This window comes from Beta vulgaris, chromosome 9 (genome assembly GCF_026745355.1).
Source record: "Beta vulgaris subsp. vulgaris cultivar EL10 chromosome 9, EL10.2, whole genome shotgun sequence".
Taxonomy (NCBI): domain Eukaryota; kingdom Viridiplantae; phylum Streptophyta; class Magnoliopsida; order Caryophyllales; family Amaranthaceae; genus Beta; species Beta vulgaris.
Window position 1 is genome coordinate 54,997,044 of NC_079210.1, and position 21,976 is coordinate 55,019,019.

At 35.7% G+C, this 21,976-nt stretch overlaps 1 protein-coding gene across 8 annotated transcripts; it reads left to right on the forward strand.

Annotated features, from left to right (window-relative positions):
• Nucleotides 1–213: 213 nt before the first annotated feature.
• LOC104904934 (DNA repair protein REV1) lies at nt 214–15,624 on the forward strand. 8 transcript variants are annotated; one of them, XM_010693355.4, is made up of 26 exons: nt 220–645; nt 1,424–1,568; nt 1,834–1,949; nt 2,042–2,118; nt 3,158–3,690; nt 4,381–4,524; nt 4,756–4,888; nt 4,986–5,074; nt 5,163–5,213; nt 5,296–5,499; nt 6,248–6,367; nt 6,563–6,655; nt 7,954–8,013; nt 8,110–8,196; nt 8,413–8,496; nt 8,574–8,646; nt 9,361–9,429; nt 9,627–9,707; nt 10,209–10,522; nt 11,540–12,123; nt 13,021–13,081; nt 13,697–13,808; nt 13,967–14,297; nt 14,593–14,726; nt 14,822–15,036; nt 15,325–15,624. In XM_010693355.4, exons 1-22 carry the CDS (start codon nt 452–454, stop codon nt 13,745–13,747), a joined length of 3,363 nt encoding a protein of 1,120 aa, XP_010691657.1. In that variant the 5' UTR covers nt 220–451; the 3' UTR covers nt 13,748–13,808; nt 13,967–14,297; nt 14,593–14,726; nt 14,822–15,036; nt 15,325–15,624. The 8 variants fall into 8 exon arrangements, with proteins under 8 accessions (XP_057247658.1, XP_057247656.1, XP_057247657.1 ...); XM_019251522.3 differs by lacking the exon at nt 15,325–15,624 and having other exon boundaries at nt 14,822–15,312; XM_019251523.3 differs by lacking the exon at nt 15,325–15,624 and having other exon boundaries at nt 13,984–14,297; nt 14,822–15,312.
• The last annotated feature ends 6,352 nt before the right edge of the window (nt 15,625–21,976 follow it).

Here is a 21,976-nt window from a genome sequence, read left to right on the forward strand (position 1 = left end):
AGTATAAAATATCAAAGTGTAACCATTAAAAGGAAACGGAGGGAGTAGTAAATTTTTTTTACAGTCAAACTTCATAATTTATATCTTATTTATCTTTTATATATTTTGTATATAGTGATTTTTTATCATAAATCACCTGAAATAACATTAGGTCCAAGTCCATATAAGTTGTTATGAAACTTAAATATGACGCAATGGTTATCAAAGAGCCTATTCAGAAATCAGGCGCTCTTATAAATAATAGCGGAATTCATATTTGCCGCTTCACCTTTGGAAAATTTCCATACTTTCTAGTTTCTCCAACACTCTCTTTCATCTGAAAGCTTTCATTACAAGCTTTTTGTGTCTGCAAACCTTCAACAAATCCCTCGCTTTTTTTCTCCCCTTATTTATTGTTTTTACAATCTTCTTCTTCATTTCTCTCTTTTACTTACATAAATTTGCGACAAAAATGAGTTATGATTCAAATCGTTCGGGAAATTCCAAGAGAAGTTTCAATTCGCATTCATCAAATAACACTAACAACAAAAGCAGTAACAAGAAGAAGAAGACGAATCAGAAAACCCTAGGTGTAGCTTGGGGAGCTAATTCTCTCTCCTCTTCTCGCTCTTCTTTTCGCAGTGCCCCATTTTCTGATTTTGGCAGGTATTACTTCATTTTTCCGTCAAATTAGTTGAATTTCGCTTCAATTTTCGCTCAGAAACGCACAAAATTATGTCGATTACATGCTTAGATTGTATTTTGCAAAGTCGTTGCAGTTAGCGATGCTTATTATCGATTAGTACGGGTATTTTTTGTGGATATATGTTGATTATTAATTGAATTGATCAGTTTCACTGAGTTGCCGGTTTTTTTATGTTTCGGTCAAATTAGTTGAATTTCGCTTCGATTTTCGTTCAGAAGCGCAAATATTTATGTCGATTACATGTTCAGGCTGTAATTTGTGAAGTTGTTTCAGTTAGCGATGCTTAATATCGATTGGTACATGTATTTTTTGTGGCTGAATGTTGATTATTAATTGAATTGATCAGTTTCACTGAGTTGCCGGTCTTTTATGTTTCGCAGTTTCGGTCAAATTAGTTGAATTTTGCTTCAATTATCGTTCAGAAATGCAAAAGTTTGTCGATTATATGCTCATATTGCTTTATTTTTGAAACTTTTTACAGTTACTGGCGCTTAATGTCTATTAGTACGGAAATTTTATGGCTAAATGCCAATTATTATTTGATTTGGCCAGTCCCTGAGTTGCCGGTTATGTTTTTGTCAAATTAGTTGAATTTGGCTTCGATTTTGGTCCAGAAATGCATTAATTTACGTGTATTGGATGCTCAAGTTGCAACATGTGAAGTTCATGTGGTTGATGGTGATTGATTTTAATTAATATGGGGAATCTGTATGAAGATGAGTTCACTGTCTTGTGCAGTTATATGGCTGTGAAGAACAAAAAGCTTCATGATCAGTTTGAAGCAGAAGCTTCAAATTCTTCTTATAATGGTTCTGATTCTGCTAAACCCATATTTCAGGGTGTGTCTATTTTTGTTGATGGTTTTACCATTCCTTCTAACCAGGTTTGTTAAAACTTTGCCTTGAATTTTCTTGTGCTTGGCAATTTTCTACTTAATAAGTATTGAAATACTGGGAAGAAAAATTGGGTAGTGTAAAACTGCTGTGGCCTATTGTTTCGAGTTTCTTACTAATTACTCTCATTCGTTGTATTATTGGTTTTGCAATTCATTGAAAAGAAAATATGAGATCATGATATTGTTGGTGCATGCACTGATTAGTTATACACTTGTACTGCTTATGATTAACCCTGACAAAAAATCATTGTAGGAGCTCCGGGCATACATGTTGAAGCATGGTGGACGCTTTGAGAATTACTTTTCGAGGCATCGTGTCACTCATATAATTTGCAGTAACCTACCGGATAGTAAAATCAAGAATTTCAGGTTTCCTTTTTTCTTTTTTCAAAATCTTTTCCATATTCATAATAAAACACTGCAGGTTTTTTTGGAATGTGGTTTGACTGCTAGTTGTTCAGGTCTTTCAGCGCTGGACTACCTGTGGTGAAACCCACCTGGGTGGTAGATTGTGTGGCAGCTGGCAAAGTGTTGAGCTGTAATTCATCTGCTCATCCTAATCATGCAATAAATTCTATGACATTTTTTGAATTAAATTCAAAATGGTGTATTTTCCTTATCTTGTATTATATCCCCTCCCTGCAGTTAGTGTTTATGTCAAATTACATAAATTAAATGACTCAATACCCCCATATTCCTTTGCCACGAAACACAAAGGCTTTGGAAAGGGGAAAAGTCAAGAAATGTAGCTTATTGGAAGAGAATCCATGGGCTGAAGAATCTTGTATATGATCCGCCCCATTTTATGTCCATATTGTGTATGCACTTAATAAGGAAATACAATGAGTAAGGGTCGGGAGTGGTGCATAAATGATGTAGTAGCAGGACCAGACTGATAGGATTACTAAATTTGTCTTGGGAACCAGAATGAAAAAAAGGGATCAATTTAGAGCTATTACAATGGTAGTGAGGGAGCTGTAATCTTCGTCAATGCCTTATTTTTTCCTATTGTTTATTTAATGTGCTCTACAATTGGAGAAAGTTATGAGATATTGTATTCTTCTTTCACAACAAATTCTCACTTATGAAGAGAGCGGAGAATAGAGTGCAAAGATAACTATATAAAGTTAGTGCATCATATTTAAAAAGCTCACATGTTCTTTGTATATTTCGTAGCTAGGACTAATTTTGTGCTAGAGTTAAATGAAAGGTGGATCCTGGTGAATCCCCTCATTGACAGGTTTTAGAACTTTCTTATGCGAAGGGGAGAAGACGAGACATCTTATATATTTTTATTGTAGAGGCGCCAGTTTTTTCTTATCCTTTTTTACCACTTTACTGAATTTAGCCTTTGTAAAACTTAAGTAGACAGCTGGCTGGGGTCATGGATGCTGTGGAAGCTCCCTAACATTCCGAAAATTTACGCAATCTAGCAAATGATAGTCCTTCCTTGCAATAGCCAATAACTATGAATGACTTTCAGCCTCCCAGACTTCTTTATTTTTGAAAATAATCTGGTCTAAGGAAATTTTGTGCAGTATATGCCCTTGATTATATTCATTTAAAATTTTCTCCAGGGGTTCCATACCAACTTGATCAGCTGGCCAATGAAGCAAGTAATCAGCCAAAGTTGTCTGCTTTCTTTGCTATGAAACATGACCCTGTCAGTCAAGGCTTCGCATCTGATTTAACCAGTATATTGATAGCAGAAGCAGAAGGTTCAGAAGTCAGGGATAGCGTGTTTCTTGATCATGCCTCTTCCGACTTGGATGAATTGTCAGAATGTCCTAGGCAAAGTGGCAAGGGATGTAAGCAAATGAATACAGAGAATACTGTGGAACAAACTTTTAGAGATGAAGAATTCTTCCAACTAACCAATCATGATATTGAGGGATGTGACTATTTCTCGAAAAAGTCCGGAGAACTTGGGAAATCAGTCACCTCTAAAGAAGAAGTTGAGCTTAGTCCTCTTAGACCTTCAGCTTCTTCTGATACTCATGAATCATGTAAAAGCTCTACCAGAGAATCATCTGGTTTACATGTTTCAGAACCTTCCAGTCATCGTCATTCAACCATTGAGGACCCAAATTTTGTTGAAAACTATTTTAAGGTATGAATACTGATAATGTGACACATGTCTTCCTGTCCTCTTTCGCCTTTATTTTCTGTCTCTTGAGTTGAGTGGCTGGATGGTTAGGTGGGGCTAGAGTTTGTGTTCTTTTAGAGTTGCTGCTGCATTATAAAATAGAACAATCCCATTGTTGAAAGCATGAATGATCTGTCAAGGCTTTGATCCTTGTAAGTGAAATTGAATAATTATCTGTTTCCGACTTTCCGTTGTCCTCTTTTGTTATCTGATTTTGGTTTATCTAAAGCAAGCGTCCTGATGTGCTAGTTCCTTTAGAGTTGAGTAAACATTTGGGATTAAGTCACCTGGAAAATGGGTCATCAAACTGTCTTGTTTTTTTTTTTTTAAATCTATGGTGAATTAGGCGCATTCTGTACTGTAGCAGATCAGAGGTCCACTAAAATTTCCCTCTGCAACTAAGGTTACATAGCTTCTGGGTGCGTTAGTTGTGGCTACATTTTACTGCATATTATGATGACTCGTGAGGCAGTTTTACTTGATCTTTGAACTTTTTCTCATTCTCATCATAAATTCCATCTGAACAATTCCTTAATGTCTCTGCAGCAATGAATTTATTAGAAAAACTTGGCTGCCCACCACCCAAAAACAATAAGATTGTACGGGGTTATTTTTATTAATATTTGAACTGCCTGTCCTTTCTTTGGATATCAGAATTCAAGGTTGCACTTCATAGGAACTTGGAGGAATCGGTATCGTAAACAATTTGCCTGCCTTACCAACAAAATCAAACATACAACCTCTGAAGTTGATGCCACCTCTACTTCCCAGAAAGCTACTATCATCCATATGGACATGGTACTTGTGGATTTTGAATCTTTTCTGCTAGAATTTCTTCCCGACCACCTAATCTCTTATCAGCACTCCTAATATCAAAGGCTTTTTGTTATATTTTGTTAACTATTATCCTCTCAAATGTAATATGGCAAGTCTCACAAAAGCAAAAATGTAAATGTGTTCCCCCTTCCCCAGGGCCCCCAGTTCCCATTTTCCCACTAATTGACCCTCTTGATGCATTTGCGGTCGCAGGACTGTTTTTTTGTAGCTGTTGTTATCCGGAACCGTCCAGATTTGATGGACAAGCCTGTAGCAGTGTGCCATTCTGATAGTCCTAGAGGAACTGCTGAAATTTCTTCCGCCAACTATCCTGCTCGAGATTATGGTTGTTATGGGATCCTTATTGCAGTTAGCATCCTGGTTTTGATACAGTCTCTATATATATATTTTTTATTCGATTAGTAATACATTTATTGGAATAGGGGTGAAAGCTGGAATGTTTGTCAGAGATGCAAAGGCTCGTTGTCCCCATCTCGTAATTGTACCTTACAATTTTGAAGCTTATGAGGAGGTACCATGGAGCATATGATTCTGCATTAGAGAAGTCCCGATACATTTGGTTTACCTGGAGTTACATGATGCTTCTGTTGTTGTGGCAGGTTGCTGACCAATTTTACAACATCTTGCATAAACACTGCGATAAAGTGCAGGTATATGTAAAAATATCCTTTACCATTTTTCTCTAATGTCACTCTGCCAGTATTCTTTGACAGCAAATTTGTTTACATGCAGGCAGTAAGTTGTGATGAAGCATTCCTGGATATCACTGGTTCAGATGTGACAGATCCTGAGATTTTAGTTTCAGAAATAAGAAAAGAAATCCTGGAAAGCACAGGTTGCACAGCTAGTGCAGGGATTGGTGCCAATATGCTTATGGCTCGTCTTGCCACTAGAAATGCCAAACCAGATGGTCAATGCTACATTCCTCCAGAGAAGGTATTCCTTAGAGTTGAATATAGCTGATTTTTTTGGAGAAAATATCACGTAGTTGCATGCCTAGGGCTTTATATGAGCTTTGTGCTAGTCAAGTCCATCTCGCCTAAGTAAGAGTTAAGACTGAGCTCAACTTAAAATTGCTTGATCATGACGATAGATTTGATTTTCTGCTTTCCGTAAGTTGTAATTACTCTATTTTAAACTATTAGAGGGACCAAATATTTAAGGTTTAAATTCAAGCCAGAGACCTGAACTGCAGCTTGGCTCAAATTCTGATCTAGCTTGTTTGAGCTTGGTAAGCTTGGGCTTTATCTGATCAGAGTGTAAGCTATGCTCAGTTTTCTATTTGCTGTCTTGTGCACAGTGTTCTTCCCCCTCCCCCGGGTTGTCCACTTCTCCCTGGCGTTTTTTTTTTTCTTTGTTGATTAAGTAAAGCCTGGGCTTTATTTGATCAGATATGCAGGTTTTGTAAGTTGGCTCAGGTTTCTCTTCATTGTCTTATGCACATTTCTTTCTTTTCTCAGAGTAATTGCTCTTTGTAGTTAATTTTCTGAATCTTTATGTTGAGGGGTAACTCAGTTGGGAGTTACCTGATATCCCATGACTTAGGTAATGGGATCAAACCTTGTTAAGGGGGATTTGGGGTAAGTTGTGTTAGGTCTCTGAGATAGGGCATTAATGAAATATATCTTACCAAATGTAAAAAGATTCTGAAACATAATTGATGATTATAAATTTTGCCTTACAGGTGGATGAGTTCCTGCTAGATCTCCCTATAAAGACACTTCCAGGTATTGGATATGTTTTGGAGCAGAAGCTGAAAAAGAAAGGAGTTCAGACCTGTGGCCAGCTACAAATGTTTTCCAAGGTCTAATATTTAGTGCTAAGCATTAATAACTTCGTGTATGCTGTTGTCTATTTAGTAAATATTGGTTCTCATATTTGCCCCTTTGCTCTCTCTGATGTCAAATGTTTACTAGAGTTTCTTTTATCTGAGAATGGAGTTGGCTCTTAACTTATGAAATGTAACCCTTTTTATGGTTTGGTTTATTTGAAACTGCAGGAGGCTTTACAAAGGGACTTTGGAACAAAAACTGGTGAAATGTTGTGGAATTACTGCAGAGGTGTTGATAACCGGCTAGTTGGAGTCATTCAGGTTTGGCAGAACTTGACTTCCATTAGTGATTGCTGATGAGGTGGTTAGAGACTTTCTTGGGACAGAATTATTTGGTTTTATACTTTTGCTTTCTGTTGCAAAATCTCTTTTTTATTTTTGAAAAAATAATATTATTGTTAATATATCAAAATCTGGAAACATGTCAGAGAAGACTAAATGAGAAGGGCAACCACATTTTTCTCTTTTGAAGTTGCTGCGGTGCACTGGGAAGGAGTGCTTTATTCGGGGTGTTTGTCAATTAGAGTTTTTGAGCAAAAATAGAGTTTTGGATCACTTTTAGAGTTTTGACTAGTCAAAAGCTCTAAAAGGGGTGTTTGGTAAAAGAGAGTTTTAATGCGAATTTTGGAATAAAAACTCTTAAAATGAAAAAGCTCCTAGTAGGAGGTTTTTCCTTTAGAGGATTAGGTAAAAGAATGTTCAATGAATTTTTCGCCACTAATAATAATGTTACACATATGTCTTAAAATGTCTATAAATGCCATTGCAAATAAACAAATGGCAATAAGCTTTTAGCAATCAGTTAATTGTTACCAAACACACTTATAATAAAAAGTTGTCAAATTTGTTGAAAAAAAAGTCAAACTCCAAACTCTAACAGCTAAACTCTGAACTCTATGTGCAAATAGGGCCATTATCTTTTCAATCATAGAGATCTGGACGTGTTTTTCATGATTGGTTTTATTTGGCTAGGCACATTTACAATGGATAAAGTAGAAATGCAGTATATAAGCTAGAATATCCTTAGTCATTTCTAGAAGTGTCCGGAAGATCAAACTCAGCCTTGTAGTTCACGTATAAGTGGTTTTTTTGTTTGGATGACTCCCTACCTCTTATGACTTAGGTGATTGTTGTTTTGATGCCTTTTTCTTATGCTGGAAAGTCGCACTGAAGCATAAGTAGTTTTGTAAATCGTCGCGGCAGTGTTAAATTTTGCTTAGTTTCTTATTTTGATTATTTGACATATTATTTTAAAATTATTGTAGGTTCTTATGGATTTTGCTTAATCATTTATTACCCATTGCTGTCGGACAGTTTAAATTTACTCATAGAACACATTGTACTCATCAATGTATTTTACTGGTCATAAATATTAAATAGTACAAAAATTATAGATCAGAGAAGAAGATTGGGTAGAAGATGTTCGACGAATTGGGATTACTTTTGATGTGTGCTTTTACCAATGTCTATATGGGTTTGCGGACCATTTCTCTTGACATATAAGTGTGATATTGGTTTCAATTGAGGATTTGTTTATTTTGACTTGAATATCATCCCAGGAAAGCAAGTCAGTTGGTGCTGAAGTAAACTGGGGTGTGCGCTTCAAGGATATAAGAGATGTCAGTTCTTAGCTCTTTACTTCTTTATATGAGTTCAATGTAGAGTTCCCTTTGCCCTTGAATATGTTTTAAGAAATAACTTTTCGTGCTTTACAGAGCGAACACTTTCTTTCGAGCCTGTGCAAGGAGGTTTCTTTACGCTTGCAGGGGTGTGGTTTACAAGGGCGTACTTTTACACTAAAGGTGCAGACTCTTTCTTGCTTTCCTTAGTATTAATGCTTTTTACAAAATTGCCTGTTCCTTTCACATGATTTGGCGTTTTTACATGTTCAAGTTGGAGATATCCAGTGCTCAGTTCACTTTCAACTTCTTGTTTGTTTGTTATTTGGAGGCGTTGATAATCTCTGCCAACTTGAGCTCCGGTCATTTTATGTCTTTATGTGTCTTCCCGATTTTCAGATTAAGAAGCGTAGAAAAGATGCAAAGGAGCCTGCAAAATACATGGGGTGTGGAGATTGTGAAAATCTCAGTCACTCTATGACAGTATGTGCATATAAAAAAATTTCAATTTTGCTCTAGAAAAATTTTGGTCATTGATGGAGTGAATATATGAATTTCAGGTTCCTGTTGCTACTGATGATGTGGACATTCTTCAAAGGATAACAATGCGGTTATATGGATCATTTCACATAGGTCAGCTTGTATTTGTGCTCTTTTAAGTTTTTGTTGCAATGATAAATATTGGCAGCTACTAGGGGATAATAATTTAAGAGTATGTGCTGTCTAAAATTTGCAATTTGCTGATTCGTTCCCCGTTCTAATGATACCAAAAATATTGAAGCAAATTTATATCGTATGGATTGAATTATGACTTTGGTGTTTCAAGTTCTAATTTGGTGTTCCAGCTCTTATGAATTTTGTTAGGGTAGCATTATGACATGAATTATGTAGTCGATGCGTACCATTAATGGTTATTTTTGTTGGGGTGGCCAAACCCCAGATCCAACTGACAGTAGCTCTCTGCTCAGTATAGAGCTGGGTTATTGTCTTCTTAAGTCTTAAACTCAGCAGTTTGCAAGGTCAATGGTTCCTTTTATGTCTGTTATTTTCTGTGAGAGGTGGGTATCATATCTGGGGACTCTGTCTATGCGATAGAGATGAGTGGGAAAGGCAATATACAGAGGTTTGAACTGTAGGTAAGCAAACAATTCTTTTGTCCTCCTGTATTTAAAGAGTTTTGTCATTGAGAGACCAATTGGTTATTTAGAGGTTTGAAAAACAATAAGTGATTGTTTTTATGTAGTTTTGCTTTTTCATTGTCTGATTTTTCGTTTTTTCTCTCTCCTACGTCATTCAGTTTGGATTTGCCCTGAAATCTACTTTATCATAATTTTTATATCTTTCCAGATGTCAAAGATATTCGAGGAATCGGGTTGCAGGTGACTAAGCTGGAGAGTGATGATAATATGAAGCAAGGTTTGTACGTGTCTGTTTGATCACCTTGTTATTTTATTTACAGTTATTTTACATTCTGATATGTTCCATCTTCTGCTTTCCATTGTCTGTAAGTAAGCAAATTTTGTCTCCAATTGATGCATGCCATCAACATGGATATGGGTATGTTACTTCACTTTTATGCTAATGACACTGTCTATTGTTGCCTTTTCTAAAAGGGCATGAGAGAAATTCTTTGAGGTTGTGGCTTGCATCTGGCTCAACAAGTTCCAGTAAACAGTGTCACTTGCGTGATACAGGTTGGTAAACTTGTCATCTACAAGCCGAGGCATTCAGTTATTTTTCTTCACGTTGTTAATAATTGCTTTGCATTTTAAGAGAGCATGGCCACTTAGGACGTTCTGTTATATTGCTTTTTAAATGTCTACATCTTCTGAGTACCCTTGACTCGTATTTATTTAGTCATGGAATCTTAGTCTTTCTTGGAACTTGGAAGGCATACAACCATGGGCCTTAGTCTTTCTTAGAACTTGGAAGATATACCATATATCAGCATCTTCTCAGGACTCGGATCTCAGAGATTCCAGATCTGATACTTTTTTGCAATCTTATTGACTCTGGAGCTTAGTTCTACTGTATTTGTTTAACAGTATATGCTGTTGCACTTGTCTCTTGTGCTACTGTTTCCTGAACTCTGATCACAGTGCACGTGCTACAACACTATGATGTAATGTTGGGTTTAGCCAATATGTTTGGTGTTAAAATTTGAAGGAACCATAATCGGAGCTCATATGATGCAGGTCAATCCTACCTTGAGTGTGTTGGACCTTCAGTGATGAGGCCAATTCCGTCGTGCCATGAGACTCGCTCAAACTCACCACTGCCATCACTGGATGATCTTGATCTGGGTGTTATTGAGAGCCTCCCTCCCGAGTTGTTTTCAGAGATTAATGATATTTATGGAGGGAAATTGACTGATCTCATCTCCAAAAGGAAAGTCAAAACCTCTTTTCAGAATGTCTGTGCTATGTCTGTGAAGGAAACTAAAGGTAAATCCCTTTATGGACGGGAAGCTCAATGTTCGGGTGGCAACCATATGAAAGAGAAGGACAAGGTAGCATTTTTTCTTTTCGTATATTCTTTGGGTACTAATCTTCTTGTGCTGATAATTTTGCCACTGAACATGGGAGGTACCTTTTGTTTTTCTGTCTTTTCCACTGCTAATCGCTTCATATCTTCATGATACAATTTTAGATTCTTAGTGTCCAGAATGCCAGAATATCTTATGCCGCATTAGAATAACCTCTAAAGTATTGTGAGAATACAAAAAATGATTATGTCGTATATGATGTGCAATCTTATTTGGAGAGTTTGTCGGAGAAAAGAGAATTCTGAATCTGTGGAAGTGCAATGCATTATGGCTTATGCTTAAATGGCCAGTTGGTTAGAAGTCATAAATGGTGGTAGTGGTGCATCATAGTGTAAGTTTGTAAAGGAAATCCCATGTCATCACCCATGGTAATGCTGTACTTCATCCTAAAATATCTATTTTCTTCTTAGTATTTCATTACTACACATTAGCACTTGCGAATATGGTATTGGGTGGTAATGGAAATTCAAAAAAGGAAAACCCATGTTTTTTTGATGACCGGTTACCATGGTTATTAACGTGAGAATTTCTTTACAAATTTACACTAAATTACATTATCACCATTTATGACCACTAACCAGGCTGCTTGTGTATTGGAAGTGCAATCCTTATGTTTGGATGTATTGAAACTGCAATTTCCCCAGTGAACAAAGTCAGAAAGTTAAATAAGCCCGTTTGGTAAATGATTAACAGGAACAAAAAAATTGGTTACTGAATGAAGTTTAAATAGGCTGTGGTGTCTGCTTCCGTTAGTTTTTTGTCCTTTACAATTCGGTGCTATATGATTGTTAAGTTGAATTCTTTCCTAGACGCAGAGTCCAAAAGAAAAACATCACTAAATGGGATTAGAGAGTAAATGAGTAATGTAGCCTTGTTTAAATATGTATCTGCATCCATGATATCAAGATTGTATTTTAAAATCTGAACCAAGACATGAAATGTATGTTTTAGTTTTTAATGACTTGTCCCTATGGTCAGTAGGCTGGTGGTTCCACGAATCAGGAAATGGAGGCATTGCCTGCTTTTGGTGCAGCAACTGCAATTATCCCCAATTCTGTTGTAGAGTCAGCAAGTGTCGACTTAATGCCTTCATCATTAAGCCAAGTGGATATGTCTATACTACAACAATTGCCGGAGGAACTGAGAGCAGATGTAGTTGGGGCACTTCCCGCGCATCGGAGGTCAGATTGTTTGCCTGAGCTTCCCAACATATCTGGGGAAGTGCAGGGAATGAGGCCTGCTGAGGAGAGTCCTGGATTCATGGAATGCACTAAAGATACTAACTTTTGGGTTGGAAATCCTCCTTGTTGGGTTCATAAGTTCAGAGTTAGCAATTGTTTAATGTTGAATATTGTCGCTGAGATGTTTCTTCGGTCAAGGTCCACTGGGTTGTTGTCCTCAATTCTACATTGTTGTCTCTCGGGTTTCCAGATATTTAATGATATCACTGCTGATGTAGCCAATGAAGCTTTTTATAGCTTATGTGAGCTTTTAAGGCAGTATATTCAGTTGAAGTTGGAGGCAGATATTGAGGAAATCTATGTTTGTTTTCGTCTCCTAAAAAGGTATGCATGTAATGAACTAGTTTTGATGGCTTCTAAGTTCTAATTAAATAATAAATTATGTGTTCTTTGACATTTTCTCACAAATTGATGTAGATTTCCCCATAGAAGATATTGTCAGAACGCTGGATTGTTTTAATGTTTTTCCTTTATGTTCCCGATAACTTATTAGTCCATGAGAGAACACTTGCTCTTCTCTTAATTAAGGGGAAAAGAAGGGTTCTAACCCTATATTCCATCCTTATATTGCTGTCACACCACTTGGAGAGTGTTTTGAGGTAGACTCGGTAATTGGCTTATATTTTCTACAGAGAATGTCAACGACATTTTATAAACATTTAGCACACGTGGCTTTGGGATTCATGTCGCTGCTATTTTGGGAATTCTGTGGATCTGATTCTGCAAGCCAGGCCAAGCAGTTGAGCTAAAGTGCTAGTTCTGGAGTTTGTAGTGGCTTTTCAATACTCGCATCATATTTCAAAATTAAGTCAAATTAAGTTGGGTTGATCATAATTTTGCAGTCATGGAGACACTTTTCATGGTTGGTACCTGTACAATCATGCTTGCCTAGACAAGTTCTATGAGAGAGTGAAAAACCTGAGCGAGTGAGGTTTCTTATCCAGTAATTGGGTCTCAGCCACTTAGGTGCATGGACCATTGTGGCACTTGTTTTTATAATACCAGTAACATGCATCATTCAAGCATTAATTTGAAATTTTCACTCTTGAAAAAACAAAGCTATCTGACTAGTTGATAGCCATATTGCTGCATCAGTGAACGTCCTTACTGTGGTAATATGCTGTTGTTGAAGGTGTTTCCTCCTCACAATAATTCTGCTTCCTGTTTTGAGTTCATAATCTTGCTGGTTATATATTCTCATGACACTTAGTATTGGATCAGGTTGACATTGAAATCGAAGGCCTTTGAACATGTATATGATGCTGTATTGCCTTTTCTTCAGGTATACCTTTGTCATGCACATTGTCTAAACCTACTATCTAGGTTTTGGCTTGAGCTTAACTCTGCATATATTATAATACCTCTGTTTTTTTTAGTTGCAACGATTAGACATAAAGTGTGAGTAGAAAATGTCTAATCGTTGCAACTAAAAAAAAACAGAGGTAGTATATGAAAAAATGTTTTTTTATATAGATTAAATTTGAAAATTTTAATCTAAATTCTTCATGATCAATCCAAATTCTTAACAAAATAGTTTAATATAGTTCAAGAAGACTATCTGAGCTTTCCTAGTTGAAAGAAGAAAGTTTTTATTTTAATAGAATAATTTAGTTCGTAGAATCTCACAAATGATTTAGGCGCGAATATTTCTAATGAGTAGGTGACGTCATTTTTGCCTTTTGTGTTAGTATAATGTAGTAGTTTCTCTGAGTAGCTAACTTTAGCAGTTTTTAGCTTGTTTAGCTGGTCAAGTCTATGGATGGTGCCAAATGGTAATACTATAGACCTAGGTTTTTATTTGGATCTCATAGAGTGCAGACGTTGACATCAATTCTTTGTTTTGGTTGTTGCCATATTTTAAGTTTTCAACATTTGACATGCGACTGTAACATGCCAGGCTTCTACTAGTGAAAGCTATGGGGGGCACTTGCATCTACCTGCAGTGTAGTAAAATGTTTCTGGATATATCTTCCATACGTTGATCCATCTTGTTTGGCTTTCCATGTCAGGTATGATCTTTATATGAATGAATTTGTTCCTTTCATTGTTAAATCACTTTTTAGATTGGAGGGCTACTTTTAGATTGTTGAGACTGCGCAGATGTTTACCCTTTTTTTGTTGACTTGCAAATTATGCTTTAATCTAAGGAATGGCTTTCATGATTTAGGAACTACTCTGATGCAGAAACTGTTACGCATCATACTCTCAGAGTATTTTGCTTCTTTTCGTCCAGTCTAATGGAGGACTGTGATTGAAAGATATGTTGATGTCAACATGTTGTTATGAGATGGTGGTGGCAGTCTGTCCATGTTCCTCAGAATTACAAGCTATTCAACTTCCGTGAAGACATTATTGCCTCTTGAATCTTTGTGATCTTTCTCCACATTGGAACATAAGAGGAGAGAATTGGAAGATTGATGATATAAGAAGCCTGGACTATATGACTAAGCGACAAGCCGGCAACTAGACACCCCAGCGCCAATTGCATGTCTGCATGTGTAAGCTTCAGACCTTAGTCTTAATCGAAAGATTATGTTGATGCATGCTTCAGGCTTTGTTCGTTAATTATACTTCAATTTGCAACGACATTTATGCTGGTTTCACAAGCCAGTGTGTGAAATTAGCTATTTATTTGCAAAAGATATTATCTATCAATTAAATGAGTTCATGTATCAACACTTCCCCGGCTGCTTACCATTTGCATCTGGTTTCTAGAGTTGTTAAATCAAATGAAACATCTTATTAGTTCTAATATTGTTTTCATCTGCTTTTTTGTATTGTTTTGCTTTACAGTTTACTCAGTGCTACGCTTGCTATCTCAAAGTTAAATTGCGAGGCGTAATATTGATTAACCTTGTGTTGAGATTTGAATCTTCGGCAGTTCTTTTCTTCTTATGATCTACTCTTACAGCCTTACAGAGTTACAGGTCAGTTGGCTTATTTTCATTATCCTGGGGAAAATGTGCCAGTATGACAATATACTCATTTCATGTTCTCTATTTTGGATGGGCATTTATTGCAGGTGATGGCAGGGATGCAGTCTCCTCACTAGTGAAAATACTCTTTATAACCTTTTTATCGGGAGAGGATGAGCTTCCCGCGTACACCATCCACCGTGACCATACAATGTTAGAGATTTCTGAGTGCGACATGTGGATACAACATAGAAGTAGCATTGGCATTGACTGGATCTTGGTGCTGGCTAAGATCATAGATATGAGTCGGACACATAGAAAGGTATCGTTGTTCAACACGACTTATGAGGACCCAAGTCCAATCAACATAAGCTAATATTATCTTGAATTTCTTCGGAATCACGTCGCAGCTAGTTTGTCAAACCTAAATGCAGGACATACGTTTTATATAATAGAGATATGTCTAATTGTCCATCGATCCCTATGTGTATATGCAAATGGTGAAACAGCCAAACATCTTTCTACTATTTTTAATCACGTACTACATTCTTTTAACTATTTTCATCATGGGAAATATGTTAACTAATGTTGCATTTTATGATGTGTTTAGATAGTAGTTGAGATTTCCAATGCACAACAAATTCAAGGACTTGGTGCCAGATTGATCAGAGACTTGTTCAAATTCAGAAAATTGACTAAATTCAAATTCTTTATTCAATTCAAACTCGCGAGCTGGTGCTTTTCCTTGACCGTCCATTGCATAAATTTTGCTAGTTTGCCTGTATGGACTTGTGGAGATGCTTAGGTCACACCTTAGATTGTATAAAATGTTTAGGTCACATTTACACCGTTACACGGTATGAGCTCTCCTTCAGGACGGTTGATATAAATTTAATTTATTTGTTAACAATTTCTCATGTAATTTAGGTTTTGATCTCTCGCATATTTTTGCAATATGATATCAATATTTCCACCCATCTCTTCTTTGTTCACGCGCATCATAAAAGATGAACAGAAAGTGTTGATTTATGTCCAACCAGGCTGGCCATCCACACTACTATTCTTGCTTTGCTCAGCTTGCTTTCGTATACTAGTATACGGTGCATATGATATTCATTGAAGGATACTAGGAAAACTGTTAATCTCCCCTAAAAAAATGAAAATCTGGAAATTTAAATATAGCGCTTCCAATAAAAAAGCAATCCATCATATACCACTTAAAGCGTTAAAGGTAAACTTTCACATTAGACATTAACGTCTGGACTCTATAGGATGTTAATTTAGCTTTAGCAATAAGGTATTCCTTAATTACATTGATAAAAAGGTTACCGTGCAAATTATTTGAAGACGTTCATGAAGTATTGTTTTTGACTATATACAAATTATTTATGATTCAGGTTCAACCTTAAAAATTACAGCCAAAATTTCACTGTTTAGAAAATGGCGAGAAAATAAGTTAGTTCAGCACAAATGCGTAAGTTCAGTACAAAAATCAATTACTTACGCTGGGAACGAGTTTTCCTTTATTTTGGAATACTTTGTTTTTGTGCTAAAAGTTCTTTTTGTATACTTATTTATCAGAAGTTTATCTATAATCTTAGTCATGTACCCATGTTTAGCAACATCTAAAATAATAGAAAAAGATTTCACTAGTATTGGTCATCTATGACCTCATAAAACGCAGAAAAGTCCACAATATTCATTTTCATGAGACAAAAAGTATTTAATTACTAAAGTTTATTAACAAATGCGTACTAGGATTGTACCACTTCGATTATATCATTCCAAATCCAATAGTTTGAAAAGGCCAATTTTTACTACTAACCAGCTAACCAACCCTCCTACCTTTATTCCGACACTTTGAAGTTTGACCTCCTCTTATATATTCTTGTATGTAATAGTAGTAAACTAGTAATAATAATAGTATACTATAAACTGCTGCAGCTGCTTCAAACATCTAATCTTCAACATTCTGTTTTTACACGTTTCAAACCCCAAAAATTCAAACCTTTGAAAATTTAACTAACCGTTTACTTCTTCCCCAAACTTTTCCCACCATTATATTATCTTTCATTTTCTTTTTCCACCAACTTTAACTAAGTCAATGTGTAGCAGATAAACTCAATCTAGCTACCACCACCCTTACTATATATATATATACTCCAAAACCTCCCATTCTCTTTCCATATAACAACTCAAACCATCTCAAAGCAAATCAAAACTTTACGTACGTTCAATACAAACCAAAATAAACAAAAATGATGAAGTTCAATCTATTTTTGTCTCACTTCAATATGATTCTTGTTTCTATCTTTTTTGTGCTCATCTTTGAGTGTTTGAGTGTTGAAGGTATGAGACCTCTAAGAGATCAAAATCAGCCAATCGATTCGTCGTTTTTACGTTACATTATTAGTAAAGCTTACTCTGGTCCAAGTCGAGGTGGAGCTGGTCATTGATCTTCTTAAATGGTGAAGAAGATATACATTGAAGAAACATTATTTTTTGGTTTATTTCTTTATTCAATTTCTAAACTAAACTATACTATACTAGGGTTCTATCGATGTTTCACCTCAAATTTGGGGGTTACTCAAAAGATATTTGTGTTTTTCTTGAACTTATGTAGATATTTTTATAAAGAAAAAACAGATATAATTAAGGTAGGAAAATTAGGTTGTGTTCTAAGACATTATATATAGATGGAATGGATAAATCCGTTATTTCATCACAACAATGTAATTTTTATTTTATTTTGATAGAAACATATATATATACAATTCAATCAGTAATTCAGCATAGTTGTATCTTTTCTTTGTTTTGATTAATAATTGATTTTTGATTCCTTTATATTTTCGTTGTTGATTAAATGCATGGATATTATTTGGATATACTAACCTGTTTGGAGTACGTACGTACTATTTTGGAGTATTTAGATGAGAGGATTCTGATAGTCCAAATTGAAACTACTTCCTCTGTTTTTTTTTTTTTACTTGTAACACTAATCTAAAAGGAAAATAATTAATTACTTATAACACTTTCTACTTTTTTTTTTTCTTTCTCTCAATTTCGTTCTCTCCAATCTATAGGAATTATTTAAATATAAATTATTTCATGTAATAAAATCATTAGAAGTTAGTTACAAGTTGGTTATTCTTCTCTCTTCCATCTTGTATATAAACTTGTTTTCGGCTCATTTGGAGACTATGAGTGAATATTACATTCTCTAATCTTTCTTCTATTCTCCGAAATCAATCTAAATGCTGTTGATTTCTACACAATCACATAGGGATCTCTCTTTTTTCCCTTTCTACCTCTCTCCTACCAAATTTTGCATTGGAGTTGATGATAAAAAAAGTATTGCAAGTAAAAACCAACCGAAGAAGTATAAAATTTATATTGATTAGGTTGTTTTTAAGTTTAATTATAAGAACGATTATATCTAATTATGTAAAATAGAGGAACTAACTACGTATTAATTAGATAGAACAATGAAAATATAGCTACTATGTAGCAAAAGATTATCTTTGACGGGTGTAATCCCATGATTATGGAGTATATTGCATGGACACATACAATTGTCAAAGATCGCAATATTTGACTGTCCTTAATTCCTTATTGCATGCCTTAATGCTGTGCCAGCACAGCAAGTTGATGGATCATGATATTCATGGAAAAAAATAAGTCACAACTCACGACAGATAGCTATCTACAAATATTTCCTTTGGTGTGAATGCTAGATCTTGTTAGTTGATAGTGTTGTGAGGATAATATATGATATTACATCCGTTTCATATTTGTTGAAACCCATTAAATGTCCACTTGTGACTGTCTCATATTGGAGAAAGATGAGAGAATAAACCACTTTATAAGATTAGGAGTTACTCCTCTTATTACCAATTGGTTTTAGGATGGAACCTCTTAACTTGTAAGTGGGCTAAACTCTCCTCCTTATTTAATTGTTGCAAATAATATGAAGCGGAGGTAGTATTTAGGATCAAATTTTGTTTATATTACTATTTGTAATTTTTCTAATAAAAAAAGAATGAAAAAAGAAGATGAAATATATAGGTGCCATATTATATACTTCTAATCATAAAATGTAATCGTTTAGTGTGTTTAGTAGGTTATTTTTCTTGTCTCATTCACACCTACGAAAGAAGGAAAATTCAAAAGAAACTTTTCTCTAGGGAAACAAAATTATTTTGGGCCAATGTGGAATGAACACAGCAGTAGTGACACCAGGCACCAGCACCGACGCTGACCTAAAATCTGCGCTATAGATTTTGTAGTTTACTTCAATGTCGCTGAATCTCTATTTTCACCAAAAAAACATGCCATTACATGTTTGTCTATTTAACTTGATTCATTATGGAGCGGGAGGTTCTGAGTCCAACTCTTAATTCCCTAAAATTATTGTTCAAAATTCGCCATTGTGTAGATCGTACTAATACTGTTTTTCATGAAAATCATTTTACGCTGAAAATGTTTTACGCACAATTAAACAGAGTCTAACTGAGATATAATAGAGTGTTGGTATTTTATCTAGTTCCCTCAACCACATGTGGTTCAATATAGTGTTTTTCTTCTACATTGAGAGCTTGTTAAACCCCTTATTTATTGTATATATTTTAGTTATCGCACATTTGAGAACGATAAGAGAAGTACTATATTATAAGATAATAAAGAAGTTACTCTTAATATTGCCAATTGATTTTAGTATGGAAACTCCTTTGAACTTGTATGTGGATTGAACTCTCCTCCTTATTGAGTTGTCAAGGCTCATTTTCACTTCTATCAAGTTTATCATGGTATCAAAGCCCAAGTTGTAGGGTCAATTATATTGGGTATTTGTCAAGCAACTAGACAAGAGTCTCTATTGGACGTTCATTCCCAATTTCCCAATAAGGATTATAAGGAGGTGTTTGGTTTAGGGGTTTCATGAAAAGGTAAAGGAAAGAAAGGACTTGAAATATTCTCTTTCTTGGTGTTTGTTTAATCACTTTAATAATTTCATTTACCTCTTTCTTTCCCCCAAAGTCCTATACATCCATTCCCCAATCCCCCGAAGGTTTGACTTATCATTTCCATCTCATTTCTCTCCTCTATTCCATGGTCATTTGGACTAATCATTAACCACCACACCATTGCATGATCTCACCTTCCCAACCACCAACGCGACCCCATTGTCCACCAACCACCTTAGAATCCACCACCAAAGCCGCCCCATAGTGCACTAATCACCTCGGACAACAGCCACAAAGCCACCCACCACCAATCCTAAAACCCAATCAACACCTATAAAAACCTATCCACCACCAACGAAAAAATAGCCACCATAATCCACCACCCTTGAAATACCACCCACCACCAACGAAAAACAAGTCACCACCCACAAAACCCTAAAAATTCGTAATAAGAAAATCAAGAGTGTTGAATAATGGCTTCAGATGGTCGAATTCGACTAAATAGTCTTCAGATTTGAAGTTTTTAAGGTCGAATTCGACCAAGAGATAGGTGGCGGTGGAGGAAGTTGAAAGGCGAGGGTTGGCGGCGGTGGAGGAAGTGGAAAGGCGAGGGTAAACTGCAGTAGGGGAAGATGAGGGGAAGCAGCTAGGGATGGATTGGACATGGGCTGAGTATAGGGTGGGTCCAGCCAAAGCTAGACCCATAAATTTTAATTTGGACCTAGTCCCGTTCCAAACCCACAAGGTCTAAAAAAGCTAGACCATTACCCAAATCCAACGGGTCTAGCGGATCTTGGATCCAAAACAGGTCCAAAATGGGTCTCAAGCTTATTAAGAGTTTCCAATTTTTGTAGACTTGTTTTTTTCACCCTATTATTTAGTTATTAAAATGAAAAAAATACCAAATTAATAGTCAAATTCTTCTACAAAACATTCCAAATTGAAACATACATAACAAGTTGGCTTAATTAGTCTCGGTCAGCAATGGATAAAATAAGAAGTTTAGGGCTCGTGGACTTAAGTCACTTGAGTCTATGGCTGGGTGAAAAACTAAAAATTCTAATGTTAGGTCAAAAGTTTCAAATATGTTTGTGTGTGTATATTTAATATGTAAAAAAAATGAGTCTACAAGGAAATATGAGTCTGAATCTATCAGACTCGAAACCAAACCCAATATTTAATACCTAGACATAAATCTGACCCAAACCCAACGAGTCTCAAGATTCTAGACACAAACCCTTAAAAAATGGGTAGTTCCAATCGGGTTTGGGTCGGGTTTTAGATACGTGTCCATCCCTAGCACGAGCTGCATATTTAAAGAGATAAAATAGTGGTGGAGCAATGGTGACAGGTGGAATGGCTATATACCTACCGAACAACCTTTTTCATGTAAGGGTTTTAGGTATCTTTCCCCCTCTACCCCATTGTTGATTCCATTCCCTTTATCCCATTGTTGATTCCATTCCCTTTATCCCATTGATATCAAACGTCTCCTTATTGTGTACCTTACTAGTGTGCTCTAATTCTAAGGACACTCACAGAGAAGTGTTAAACCCTTGTTTGTTATGCACATGAGTTCTCCGACATTGGAGAACGAGAAGAGAAAATACTACATTATAAGCTAAAGAAGTTTTTTTTTTTTTTGAAAGAGATAAGCTAAAGAAGTTAGTTCTACTATTGACAATTGATTTAATTAGTATAAAACCTCTATTGAAGTTCTACGTGGACCGAACTCTACTCTTCCTTATTGCGTTTCTTAATCCAATTTTCTGTTCGTTCTATCAAGTTTACCAAACCGATTAGCTTTTTTATTGAGGTTTTCTCATCAATTGGAATCCCTGAGCCTTATAAGAATTGTATATGTTCCAGATAATCATGAGATAATGAGCTAAATATCGAATAAAATACAGAAACTTTATGGGTAGAAAAAATCGGCAAAATATAATATTCATCCGTTTTAAATAATAGGGTAACTTTTTCTAGTTTAACCATCCCAAAAGAATAGGATAATGATTATGGTAAAGATGCTAGAACTATGTTCAATAGTAGCAAATCAGCCCCTTTAAAAAGGCTTAGTGATATCAAAAAAACGACAGGTATGAGGTATCTACGTGTTCCTTGTGAGTTTCAGATGGTTCTGTGACGGCCTTAAGTAGGTGCGCAGTAGTAATTGCGCGCACATACACAAAGAGGCTTCATAGGTAGCTGTAAACGTGTCTACAGCTATGAGGTTTGTCCATTTTAGTGATTATCGTATATTGATATTGAGGAGTTGGAAAAAAAAAAAAAAAAACGTTAATG